General features: G+C 32.7%; 1 protein-coding gene across 2 annotated transcripts in view; it reads left to right on the forward strand.

Annotated features, from left to right (window-relative positions):
- dspb (desmoplakin b) overlaps nucleotides 1-13,785 on the forward strand; it is a 73,605-nt gene that overhangs the window by 14,290 nt on the left and 45,530 nt on the right. For both annotated transcript variants that reach the window (XM_079831911.1, XM_079831912.1), the window contains exons 5-8: nucleotides 6,131-6,256; nucleotides 9,392-9,469; nucleotides 11,755-11,922; nucleotides 13,778-13,785. The exon at nucleotides 13,778-13,785 is cut by the window's right edge and continues 97 nt beyond it. In XM_079831911.1, coding sequence (XP_079688037.1) covers nucleotides 6,131-6,256; nucleotides 9,392-9,469; nucleotides 11,755-11,922; nucleotides 13,778-13,785 — 380 coding nt within the window. The remainder of the gene's footprint in view (nucleotides 1-6,130; nucleotides 6,257-9,391; nucleotides 9,470-11,754; nucleotides 11,923-13,777) is intronic.

The raw sequence follows: 13,785 nt of genomic DNA on the forward strand, positions 1-13,785 counted from the left end.
ATCTCGCTGCTCCACGTTTGTCCTCTACTCATTTTGGATACACTGATCTTTCCGCGTTGTCAAATCAGCTGACTTGTAGCGTCGCATCTTGTGACATCACGTCCTGTTTTTGGTTTGTTTACATGTCTTTGGTCTGTGTTGTGTTCATATATCAGTGGAACCGCACCAGAGTTGGTCTGGAAGCGGACTGAGACCCGTCTCTTTAGCGTCTCGCTCCGCTTGTTTGGTGGCTCCAGGGTTGGGATGGCAGCTTCAAATGTGTTCAAATGAACCGCACTAACCCAGCAATCGCACCAGGGTTCGTTTTAATCCAACCAAACATGACAAGTGTGAACGCACCCTAAAACTGCAGTTCATGGACTGGCCACTAGAGACAGACTCCAGAAGGAGCAGAATCTCACTGAGCTCATGTTAAAATGCTCAACTTTACAGCAGAAGAACACATGTTTACAATCTGGGACACATTGTGCTTTTGGTCTATACGGCTAATGTTGCCCTTCATGACGACTGTGAGAAGGTGAATTATTTTATAACTCATTCGTTTACATTATATAAAGCCTTAAAGTTCTGCATAATTAAGGGCGTGGCCACTTTGAGTGACAGGTGGATTGCCGTTTGTCTGCTGTCTGTTAGTCATCACCAGTTTTGGGGAAAGTTACTTTGAAAAGTAATGCATTACAATATTGCGTTACTCCCTTAAAAAGTAACTAATTGAGTTACTTAGTTACTTTTTAAGAAAAGTAATGCGGTACGTTACTTTTGCGTTACTTTTTCTCACCTGGGCTGGGCTTGTTTTAGTTTTTTTTTATAACAATAAAGTTATATTTTTGTGCAACGGTAAAGACCTCTTCATACCAAATTGTAAATAATAAACCCCAGGCTGAGCTAAAAATGCAGATTCCCTCATGACCAGTAGAGGGCGCTGCTCTGGATAATGGAGAAGAGGATGCAGAAGAAATTTTTTTTACCAATAAAAACAAAAAATCTAGTAATTTTCATCATCAAAGGTCAGCAGCAAGACATTGGTAAATTAAATATAAAGGTAGATTATACATAAAAATAGTTGTTTTATTTAACATTTAATTATTGGAGGTTTGCATAATATTTTGATTTTATTCATTTTGAGGAGTACAGAATCTTTATTGTGCAAGTGAGATAAATAAATGCTCACATTGAGTCTAGAACTACAATAACCCTCATGTTCACACACACACACCTGCACTTATTTTTCTCAACATGAGCTGTCAGTCAAATTAATGTGAAAAAGTAAACTCAGATATTTTGTTGTAAATGTGAAAAGTAATGCGTTACTTTACTAGTTACTTGGAAAAAATATTATTACGTAACTCAAGTTACTTGTGTGAGTTTTCCCCCAACACTGGTCGTCACGTCACGTCAGCTCCGCCCACGTCCCGCCTCTTTACCCATTTTCTGTTATCCGGGAGTGACACGCGATGACAAAATGGCGACGGCCAGCTCGACTTTACTTTATGCTTCAAAACTGCTCTTCAGATCCTATGGGTGACGTCACGCACACTACGCCCATATTTGTTTACAGTCTATGGATTTTAGGCAGGATTCTCAACCAATGAGATCTCAGTGTGGGCGGAGCTTCTCTTCCGTATGTGACAGAAATAGACCTCAACTTAAAAGCTCAGAGATAGCCATTATCTCATGCTGCTCTATCCCGATAGGAGAAGTGTTTCCCTGACAGAGCGAGAGAAAATGAAAAGAACAACTGTGAGCAGATGAAATGAAGCTCATAGAGATTAGAGCATGTCATGTGTGTGTGTGTGTGTGTGTGTGTGTGTGTGTGTGTGTGTGTGTGTGTGTGTGTGTGTGTGTGTGGCCGAGTGTGTGTGTGTGTCCGAGCGTGTGTGTCTGAATGTGTGTGTGTGAGTGAGTGAGTGAGTGAGTGAGTGTGTGTGTGTGTGTGTGTGTGTGTGTGTGTGTGTGTGTGTGTGTGTGTGTGTGTGTGTGTGAGTGTGTGTCCGAGTGTGTGTGTGTCCCCGAGCGTGTGTGTGTGTGTGTGTCCGAGCGCGCGCGCGTGTGTGTGTGTGTGTGTCCGTGTGTGTGTGTGTCCCCGAGCGTGTGTGTGTGTGTCCGAATGTGCGTGTGTGTGTGTGTGTCTGAGTGTGTGTGTGTGTGTGCGTGTGTGCGTGTGTGTGTGTGTGTGTCCGAGTGTGCGTGTGTGTGTGTGTCCGAGCGTGTGTGTGTGTGTCTGAGCGTGGGTGTGTGTCCGAGTGTGTATGTGTGTTTGAGTGTGTGTCCGAGCGTGTGTGTGAGTGAGTGTGTGTTTGTGTGTGAGTGTGTGTGTGTCTGAGTGTCTGAGTGAGTGTGTGTGTGTGTGTGTGTGTCCGAGCGTGTGTGTGTGTGTGTGTGTGTCTGAGCGTGTGTGTGTGTCCGAGCATATGTGTGTGTGTGTGTGTGTGTGTGTGTGTCCGAGCGTGTGTGTGTGTGTGTGAAATGAAAAGAAAAACTGTGAGCAGATGAACTGACGCTCATAGAGATTAGAGCGTGGCATCCTGCCAAAGTACACAAACCTTCAGTCGCCCACAGAAACTCTGTTTACACACTCGCTCCACTGACCCAGCGTTACTGACTCTCTCCCACCATGAGTCCTCAAACCCCAGAATTCCTCCGACTCCCGCAGGGGTCAACATCACAACACTCCCGCCTGTCAGAGGTCAGAGGTCAGCGCTAATGAAAAACAGACTCTGGTGGAGGAGGCCGGAGCTAAAGGGGAACGTTCTGGCAAGGTTCTCTCAAAGTTATGAGCAAACGTTCTGCCGGATACAATATTCATTCAGAGATATCTGGTCTATAATAATGTTCTCGTAGCACAAAAGCATGAATGCATCGTTCATGGAAGGTTTTTTCTGAAACACAGCGAATCCATAGACTCAAAGATTATGATTTTCTGACAAACTGTTCAAAAGTTATGAGCAAAAATAGCCATTTTTCAGATCTCATGACCTGTAGGTGGCGCTGTTCCCCAATTTGGCTGGACCCTCAGCTCATGGTTCTGATGAAGCGCACCAATTCAACTGATCAAAGTTTGGCCGAGGTACAGCCTCTGAACCAATTTTGGGTCGACCTAAGTTCGCGACATCATAACTTTTGAATAAAAAATGTCTGTTTAGTCCAAAGATCATCTGATCAGATTTTGGACAGAATTTGTAAGCCGTTGAATGTGATCAGCATGAAGAGAGGAATCTGTCCTAAGTTTTATTTTTCTACACTGTTAGACATTTTATTGTATTTTTGCGGTAACTTAATGGCATCACTATTGCCAGTAAATTACTGTAACTGCCCCTTTACAGTAGCTTACCTGTAAATGTGTTTTACAGAATGATGCCCTTACCGCAATTTATTTTTACAGTATGATGCCCTTACCGCAATTTATTTTTACAGTATGATGCCCTTACCGCAATTTATTTTTACAGAATGATGCCCTTACCGCAATTTATTTTTACAGTATGATGCCCTTACCGCAATTTATTTTTACAGTATGATGCCCTTACAGCAATTTATTTTTACAGTATGATGCCCTTACCGCAATTTATTTTTACAGTATGATACCCTTACCGCAATTTATTTTTACAGTATGATGCCCTTACCGATGCCCTTACCGCAATTTATTTTTACAGTATGATGCCCTTACCGCAATTTATTTTTACAGTATGATGCCCTTACCGCAATTTATTTTTACAGTATGATACCCTTACCGCAATTTATTTTTACAGTATGATGCCCTTACAGCAATTTATTTTTACAGTATGATGTTCTTACCGCAATTTATTTTTACAGTATGATACCCTTACCGCAATTTATTTTTACAGTATGATGCCCTTACCGCAATTTATTTTTACAGTATGATGCCCTTACCGCAATTTATTTTTACAGTATGATGCCCTTACCGCAATTTATTTATACAGTATGATGCCCTTACCGCAATTTATTTTTACAGTATGATGCCCTTACCGCAATTTATTTATACAGTATGATGCCCTTACCGCAATTTATTTTTACAGTATGATGCCCTTACCGCAATTTATTTTTACAGTATGATGCCCTTACCGCAATTTATTTTTACAGTATGATACCCTTACCGCAATTTATTTTTACAGTATGATGCCCTTACCGATGCCCTTACCGCAATTTATTTTTACAGTATGATGCCCTTACTGCAATTTATTTTTACAGTATGATGCCCTTACCGCAATTTATTTTTACAGTATGATACCCTTACCGCAATTTATTTTTACAGTATGATGCCCTTACCGATGCCCTTACCGCAATTTATTTTTACAGTATGATGCCCTTACAGCAATTTATTTTTACAGTATGATGTCCTTACCGCAATTTATTTTTACAGTATGATACCCTTACCGCAATTTATTTTTACAGTATGATGCCCTTACCGCAATTTATTTTTACAGTATGATGCCCTTACCGCAATTTATTTTTACAGTATGATGCCCTTACCGCAATTTATTTATACAGTATGATGCCCTTACCGATGCCCTTACCGCAATTTATTTTTACAGTATGATGCCCTTACCGCAATTTATTTTTACAGTATGATGCCCTTACAGCAATTTATTTTTACAGTATGATACCCTTACCGCAATTTATTTTTACAGTATGATGCCCTTACCGATGCCCTTACCGCAATTTATTTTTACAGTATGATGCCCTTACCGCAATTTATTTTTACAGTATGATGCCCTTACAGCAATTTATTTTTACAGTATGATGCCCTTACCGCAATTTATTTTTACAGTATGATACCCTTACCGCAATTTATTTTTACAGTATGATGCCCTTACCGCAATTTATTTTTAAAGTATGATGCCCTTACCGCAATTTATTTTTACAGTATGATGCCCTTACCGCAATTTATTTTTACAGTATGATGCCCTTACCGATGCCCTTACCGCAATTTATTTTTACAGTATGATGCCCTTACCGCAATTTATTTTTACAGTATGAAGCCCTTACAGCAATTTATTTTTACAGTATGATGCCCTTACCGCAATTTATTTTTACAGTATGATACCCTTACCGCAATTTATTTTTACAGTATGATGCCCTTACCGCAATTTATTTTTACAGTATGATGCCCTTACCGCAATTTATTTATACAGTATGAAACCCTTACTGCAATTTATTTTTACAGTATAATAATTTTTACAGTCATTTTACTGTAATTTATTTTACTTTTTATTTTACAAAATATGTATGTTAATATGTTATGACTTTATTTTGAATATTTTACATGAATGCTATAGAATAAATAATATTAATTCTCTGTTATTCTCTGTTATTAACTGCTATAAAAGTTAACCCAACTATGACGACTTCCGCTCTGAGAAACCCGAAAATGTGAAAAGGGTCGGAGAAAATACTAAACATAAAAATGTGTCTCCCACAAAGAACTCATTTTACATCCTTCCATCCACATTTTTTCTATTTAACTTTTAAACATCCAGTGTGTGTGTGTGTGTGTGTGTGTGTGTGTGTGTGTAGGTCTATTCTTCGTTTACAGTAGCACTACTGCTTTTACGTAAACAGTAAAATACTCCAAATTCCCATATACAGTAAGTTACAGTAAATTTCATTAAAAATACCCATAATGCAGTGCATATTACAGTAGCTAACCGTAAATAATATAAATGGTATTTTACTGGGCTTTTTTGCGGTAAGTAACTGTAAAATTGCGGTAAAGTCTAACAGTGTAGATCAAAATGGTAAAAAAGTTATAACCGTTTCAATGTTTAAGTTCTGTACTGGTGGTGGCGCTATAGAGTTGGTCCTGGACACACCAAATTTGGTCAAATGTCTTTTCTTTACCATCACTAGAAGTGTGCCAAATGTCATCATTGTCCTACTTTTGGTTCCTATTGCTGCCATTGACTCCCATTTGGGAAGAATAATAATAAAGTACAAGAACACTAACGGATACAACAGAGGCTTAAGCCCCATATAATAATAATAATAATAATATTCATGCAACAAAACAAGCCACGTGATTTGTTGTCAGATGTAATTGTATTTTAGCTTTCCCTGATGTCAACTGAAAGTGAATGAGATGTGAAGTGTGTGTTCTGTGTGTGTTTGTGAGCAGCGGCTGATCGAGACGTCTTCATGGGGAGATGATCTAATGGCCGTCGAGCAGCAGATAACCAATCACAGCGCGTTTCACAGCTCCATCCAGAGAAGTGTGGAGGTGGATCGAGCCCGAGCGGAGCTGGTGAGGACACACACACACACACACACACACACACACACACACAAGTGACACACACAGATACTGGTGCTGCATTATTGTCATTGTTTAAATTGTTTCGTTTCGCCTGTGCAGTATTTTGTTTTCATGACTGGTTTGCTTTTAAACATGCAAAATTTAAGGTTTGAGCTTAAAGTGAGAATTATTACTGTACATATTTCACCTCAAAATCACAAGACAAAAGTAAGAAATGTATTTTTACAGAAAGAAAATATTCTTTTTTTGAATCATTTCTGTAAAAATGTATTTCTTTTTTTTTCATTGTGACATTTAAGCAATCATTAATATATATATATTTATTTATTTATTTATTTATTTATTAATGATTATGTGCTTAAATGTCACAATGAAAAAAAATCTTAATTACTCCATACTTTACACCTGCAGTGTGTATACATATACAGTATCATATCATATATATATATATATATATATATATATATATATAATATGATACTGTATATGTATACACAGTACAGGTGTAAAGTATGGAGTAATTAAGATTTTACAGATTTGAAAGAGTCTCTTCTGCTCGCCAAGGCTGCAAAAAATACAGTAAAATGTTTTAAAAACCAGTAAAATTTAAAATAAAATGTTCTATGTGAATATATTTTAAAATGTAATTATTTATTGCATTGCAACAAGGACACTGTAAAATAAAGCATTACAAGTAAATACATTTATAAAAAATAATAATTTTTTCAAGGCTGCATTTTTTAAAATAAAAAATACAGTAAAAATTGTGATAAATGTACAATTTAAAATGGCTATTTTCTATGTTAATATAGTATAAAAAACGATTTATTACATTGCAACAAAGACACTGTAAAATAAAGCGTTAAAAATAAATAAATCATTGTTTTAATGATTTATATACAATTTTTAAATATAAATGCTCACCAAGGCTATATTTATTTAATCTAAAATACAGTAAAAGTTTTGAAATATTATTACAATTTAAAGAAGTAGTTTTTATGTTAATACATTTCAAAATGTAATTTATTTAATACATTGCAACAGGGACACTGTAAATGTAAGCATTAAAAATAAATAAATCAATGTTTTTGTATGATTTATATACATTTTAAAATGAAATGCTCTCCAAGGCTGCTGTTATGATGAGTGTGGAATGAGCAGACAAGGAAGCGGATCTAAGTGCAGGAACATTTACTGAGAAAACTACAACGAAAAACAAGGAACTCATGACACCACAACAATACAAACGTACAACGACTGACAAACCACGAGCACTATAAATACACAAGCTAAACAAGGGAACAAGGGGGCGTGACAGATAGGAAACACCTGGAGAACTAAATCAGCATCAAAAACTACAATGAACTACAAAGCAAAAACACAACAGGAAATAACGTAAAAGTCCACAAACACACTGGGGGAATATGTGACAGATGCATTTGTTTGTTTTCAAAAATACAGTAAAGTAAGTATATTATCACTATTTAAAAAAAGTTGATTTCTATGTGAATATATTTTAAAATGTAATTTATTTAATGCATTGCAACTCGGACACTGTAAAATAAAGTGTTAAAAATAAATAAACGAATGAAAAAAATATATGATTTATGTACATTTTAAATATAAATGCTCACCTAGGCTGCATTTATTTAATAAAAAAAACAGTAAAAATTGTGGAAGATTACAATTTGAAATGGCTATTTTCTATGTAAATATCAAATCTATTTATTACATTGCAACAAGGACACTGTAAAATAAGACGTTAAAAATAAATAAATGTAAAAAGAAATCAAAAATACAGTAAAATTGTGAAAAAAATACAATTTAAAATAGCTATTTTGTATGTAAATATAGTATAAAACTATTTATTACATTGCAACAAGGACACTGTAAATGTAAGCATTAAAAATAAATAAACAAAAATTTTGTATGATTTATATACATTTTAAAATGAAATGCTCTCCAAGGCTGCGTTTATTGGTTTAATTTATTAATACATTGCAACTTGGACACTGTAAAATAAAGTGTTAAAAATAAATAAATGTAAATAAAAATCAAAAATACAGTAAAATTGTGAAAAATTACCATTTGAAATGGCTATTTTCTAGGTAAATATAGTATAAAAGCTACTTATTACATTGCAACAAGGACACTGTAAAAAAAACCGTTAAAAATAAACAAATGTAAAAAAATATTTTTTTTTTCAAGGCTGCATTTTAAAAAATAAAAAATACAGTAAAAATTTTGAAAACTGTACACTTTAAAATAACTTTTTTCTATGTTAATATAGCATAAAAAATGATTCATTACATTGCAACTAGGACACTGTAAAATAAAGCGTTAAAAATAAATATTTTTTTATGATTTATATATAAATTTTAAATATAAATGCTCGCCAAGGCTGCATTTATTTAATCAAAAATACAGTAAAATTGTTGAAAATTACAATTTGAAATGGTTATTTTCTATGTAAACATAATATAAAAGCTACTTATTACATTGCAACAAGGACACTGTAAAATAGTGTTAAAAATAAATAAATGTAAAAAAATAGATTTTTTTCAAGGCTGCATTTTTAAAAATCAAAAATACAGTAAAAATTGTACAATTTAAAATAACTTTTTTCTATGTTAATATAGTATAAAAAAAGATTCATTAGATTGCAACAAGGACACTGTAAAATAAAGCGTTAAAAATAAATAAAAACATTTTTTCATGATTTATATATACATTTTAAATATAAATGCTCGCCAAGGCTGCATTTATTTAATCAAAAACACAGTAAAATTGTGGAAAATTACAATTTGAAATGGCAATTTTTTTATGTAAATATAGTATAAAAGTTACTTATTAATTTGCAAAAAGGACACTGTAAAATAAAGCGTTAAAAATAAAATAAAATAAAAATACAGTAAAAATTATGAAATATTCCTCCAGTGTAGATCATCTGTTCTCTATGTGAATATTTAGTAAAGTGTCATTTATTCCTCTGATCAAATCTGAATATATCATCATTATCACTAATCATTCTCATATGAGGATTTGACTATTAAAAAAATATTATTTTGACCAGTGGTGTATTAAAACATGTGTATCATATTTGTTGTATGTCTTCACTTGTAGATACGAGGCAAAGACCAAAACTCAGACGGAAACAAATCCTGTCTCAACAAACTAGAGCAGGAATGGGACAGTCTACAGGTGAGGCACATTTTGGGATATCACATAAAAAACACTTGGAAGCTCCAAGATTAAAAAATGTGCATAAAGATAAGAAACCATTACAGACACTGAATGAGTCCCTCAAGGACAGATTGAGGGATGTGATTGAATAACTGGTCTAACCACACTGTTAGACTTTACCGCAATTTTACAGTTACTTACCGCAAAAAAGCCCAGTAAAATACCATTTATATTATTTACGGTTAGCTACTGTAATATGCACTGCATTATGGGTATTTTTAATGAAATTTACAGTAACTTACTGTATATGGGAATTTGGAGTATTTTACTGTTTACGTAAAAGCAATAGTGCTACTGTAAACGAAGAATAGGCCTACACACACACACACACACACTGGATGTTTAAAAGTTAAATAGAAAAAATGTGGATGGAAGGATGTAAAATGAGTTCTTTGTGGGAGACACATTTTTATGTTTAGTATTTTCTCCGACCCTTTTCACATTTTCGGGTTTCTCAGAGCGGAAATCGTCATAGTTGGGTTAACTTTTATAGCAGTTAATAACAGAGAATAACAGAGATATAATATTATTTATTCTATAGCATTCATGTAAAATATTCAAAATAAAGTCATAACATATTAACATACATATTTTGTAAAATAAAAAGTAAAATAAATTACAGTAAAATTACTGTAAAAATTATTATACTGTATAAATAAATTGCGGTAAGGGCATCATTCTGTATAAATAAATTGCTGTAAGGGCATCATACTGTAAAAATAAATTGCGGTAAAGGCATCATACTGTAAAAATAAATTGCTGTAAGGGCTTCATACTGTAAAAATAAATTGCGGTAAAGGCATCATACTGTATAAATAAATTGCTGTAAGGGCATCATACTGTAAAAATAAATTGCGGGAAAGGCATCATACTGTATAAATAAATTGCTGTAAGGGCATCATACTGTAAAAATAAATTGCGGTAAAGGCATCATACTGTATAAATAAATTGCGGTAAGGGCATCATACTGTAAAAATAAATTGCGGTAAGGGCATCATACTATATAAATAAATTGCTGTAAGGGCATCATACTGTAAAAATAAATTGCGGTAAAGGCATCATACTGTAAAAATAAATTGCTGTAAGGGCTTCATACTGTAAAAATAAATTGCGGTAAAGGCATCATACTGTATAAATAAATTGCTGTAAGGGCATCATACTGTAAAAATAAATTGCGGGAAAGGCATCATACTGTATAAATAAATTGCTGTAAGGGCATCATACTGTAAAAATAAATTGCGGTAAAGGCATCATACTGTATAAATAAATTGCGGTAAGGGCATCATACTGTAAAAATAAATTGCGGTAAGGGCATCATACTATATAAATAAATTGCTGTAAGGGCATCATACTGTAAAAATAAATTGCGGTAAAGGCATCATACTGTATAAATAAATTGCTGTAAGGGCATCATACTGTATAAATAAATTGCGGTAAGGGCATCATACTGTAAAAATAAATTGCGGTAAGGGCATCATACTGTAAAAATAAATTGCGGTAAAGGCATCATACTGTATAAATAAATTGCGGTAAGGGCATCATACTGTAAAAATAAATTGCGGTAAGGGCATCATACTGTATAAATAAATTGCGGTAAGGGTATCATACTGTAAAAATAAATTGCGGTAAGGGCATCATACTGTAAAAATAAATTGCAGTAAGGGTATCATACTGTAAAATGAGTCCCTCAAGGACAGATTGAGGGATGTGATAACTGGTAACTGGTCTAACCACACTGTTAGACTTTACCGCAATTTTGTAAAAATACTGTAAATTTATACTGTAAAAATAAATTGCGGTAAGGGTATCATACTGTAAAAATAAATTGCGGTAAGGGCATCATACTGTAAAAATAAATTGCGGAAAGAGTATCATACTGTAAAAATTAATTGCGGTAAGGGCATCATACTGTAAAAATAAATTGCGGTAAGGGCATCATACTGTAAAAATAAATTGCGGTAAGGGCATCATACTGTAAAAATAAATTGCGGTAAGGGCATCATACTGTAAAAATAAATTGCGGTAAGGGCATCATACTGTAAAAATAAATTGCGGTAAGGGCATCATACTGTAAAACACATTTACAGGTAAGCTACTGTAAAGGGGCAGTTACAGTAATTTACTGGCAATAGTGCTGCCAGTAAGTTACCGCAAAAATACAATAAAATGTCTAACAGTGCAGCGGGCCAATGGCAGCAGCTCAGATGGAGGTTTGATGGTTCTGTGTGGGTTCTGACCTGCAGAAAGCCTCGTACCAGCGGAGAGTCCACCTGCAGGAGCTGCACAGCATCATCGAGGAGATCTCCAGCCAGATCATGTGGGTGAATGACCGCGAGGAGGAGGAGCTGGTGTTCGACTGGGGAGATAAGGCCATCGACGTCTACATCCCACAGAAACAGGAGAGCTTCTCGGTGAGCTTCTCCAACACTGACCCTGGGACTGCTGATGGCTTCAAAATCCAAACGCTCTTAGATCAGGATGAGTTTACTTGAGGAGCGATGGGGCTCATCTTTATCATCTTTTCTGACCCCATTGGCGGATGTTTTTTCTTGTTTTAAGCTTAAACGATGCATTTTTCAGAGTTTAAATATTTAAATATTCTGATTTTTGAGTTTTAATTAAAACAAACATTGAAAAAAAAAAAAAAAAACATGCAAGATATTAAAAATGCACTAGATGAATATAGAAAGAAGGTTACATATGATCCACAATATTGGCTCACCCAAATGCATTTTTTATTGGATTAATCATATTAATCATAAAATACAACCTAAACTTGTTTTCACACCAAATGCACGAGTGAAATTGTCACATTGTGAAAAGTATACAAGTGAATTTATTGTTATATTAGTAGTTTTTTTTTTTTTAAAGACTTTTTTTTATGTTTAATACATACATGTTGATGCATGTTTAAATTATTGTATCAAATGTGGGAATATTTAATTTAGTTTTGCCCTTTCTTTAGTTTAACTTGATGCACTAAAATATCTCAAACTGAAATAATAATGAATAAAAACATTATAAAAAAAATAAAAAATTAAATAAAAAATAATATATATATATATGACAAACACACAATAACATAAAAAATTAATAAAATAGAATAAAACTAAATAAAAATGATAAAATAAAATAGTATTCAAGAAAATAAAAACTAAAATAAATAAAATACAAATGATAAAATAAAATGGTATTCAATGCTGTTTTAAAATAAATAAATAAATAATAAAATAGTATTCAATGCTGTTTTAAAATAAATAAATAATAAAATAATAAAATAAAATAGTATTCAATGCTGTTTTAAAATAAATAAATAATAAAATAATAAAATAAAATAGTGTTCAATGCTGTTTTAAAATAAATAAATAAAATACAAATGATAAAATAAAATGGTATTCAATGCTGTTTTAAAATAAATAAATAATAAAATAAAATAGTATTCAGTGCTGTTTTAAAATAAATAAATAAAATACAAATGATAAAATAAAATGGTATTCAATGCTGTTTTAAAATAAATAAATAATAAAATAAAATAGTATTCAGTGCTGTTTTAAAATAAATAAATAAAATACAAATGATAAAATAAAATGGTATTCAATGCTGTTTTAAAATAAATAAATAAATAATTAAATAGTATTCAATGCTGTTTTAAAATAAATAAATAATAAAATAATAAAATAAAATAGTATTCAATGCTGTTTTAAAATAAATAAATAATAAAATAATAAAATAAAATAGTATTCAATGCTGTTTTAAAATAAATAAATAAATAATTAAATAGTGTTCAATGCTGTTTTAAAATAAATAAATAATAAAATAATAAAATAAAATAGTATTCAATGCTGTTTTAAAATAAATAAATAATAAAATAATAAAATAAAATAGTATTCAATGCTGTTTTAAAATAAATAAATAAAATACAAATGATAAAATAAAATAGTATTCAATGCTGTTTTAAAAAAAAAACTTATGTATCAAGTTAAAAAAGAAAAAGATTAAAATTGACAAAAATTTGATGACATTTTTAATAAATTCATAGTACATTTTCATTTAACGAACAAAAACTATAACAAAAAACAGTGAAAATGAACATTTTCTGCAGTGTGTGTTCAAATGAACGGCCTTTGACAGCAGGTGTGTGTGTGTGTGTGTGTGTGTGTGTGTGTTGCGCCCTCTTGTGGGCCGCTGATCTCAGCATCTGCTGATTATTATATTAGTGTTGATCTGGTGTTGGAGATTGAGGTGGTTTATTTTCATCTGTTTCAGAAACTCAT

This window comes from Gobio gobio (assembly GCF_949357685.1).
Source record: "Gobio gobio genome assembly, chromosome: 12".
Lineage (NCBI taxonomy): Eukaryota > Metazoa > Chordata > Actinopteri > Cypriniformes > Gobionidae > Gobio > Gobio gobio.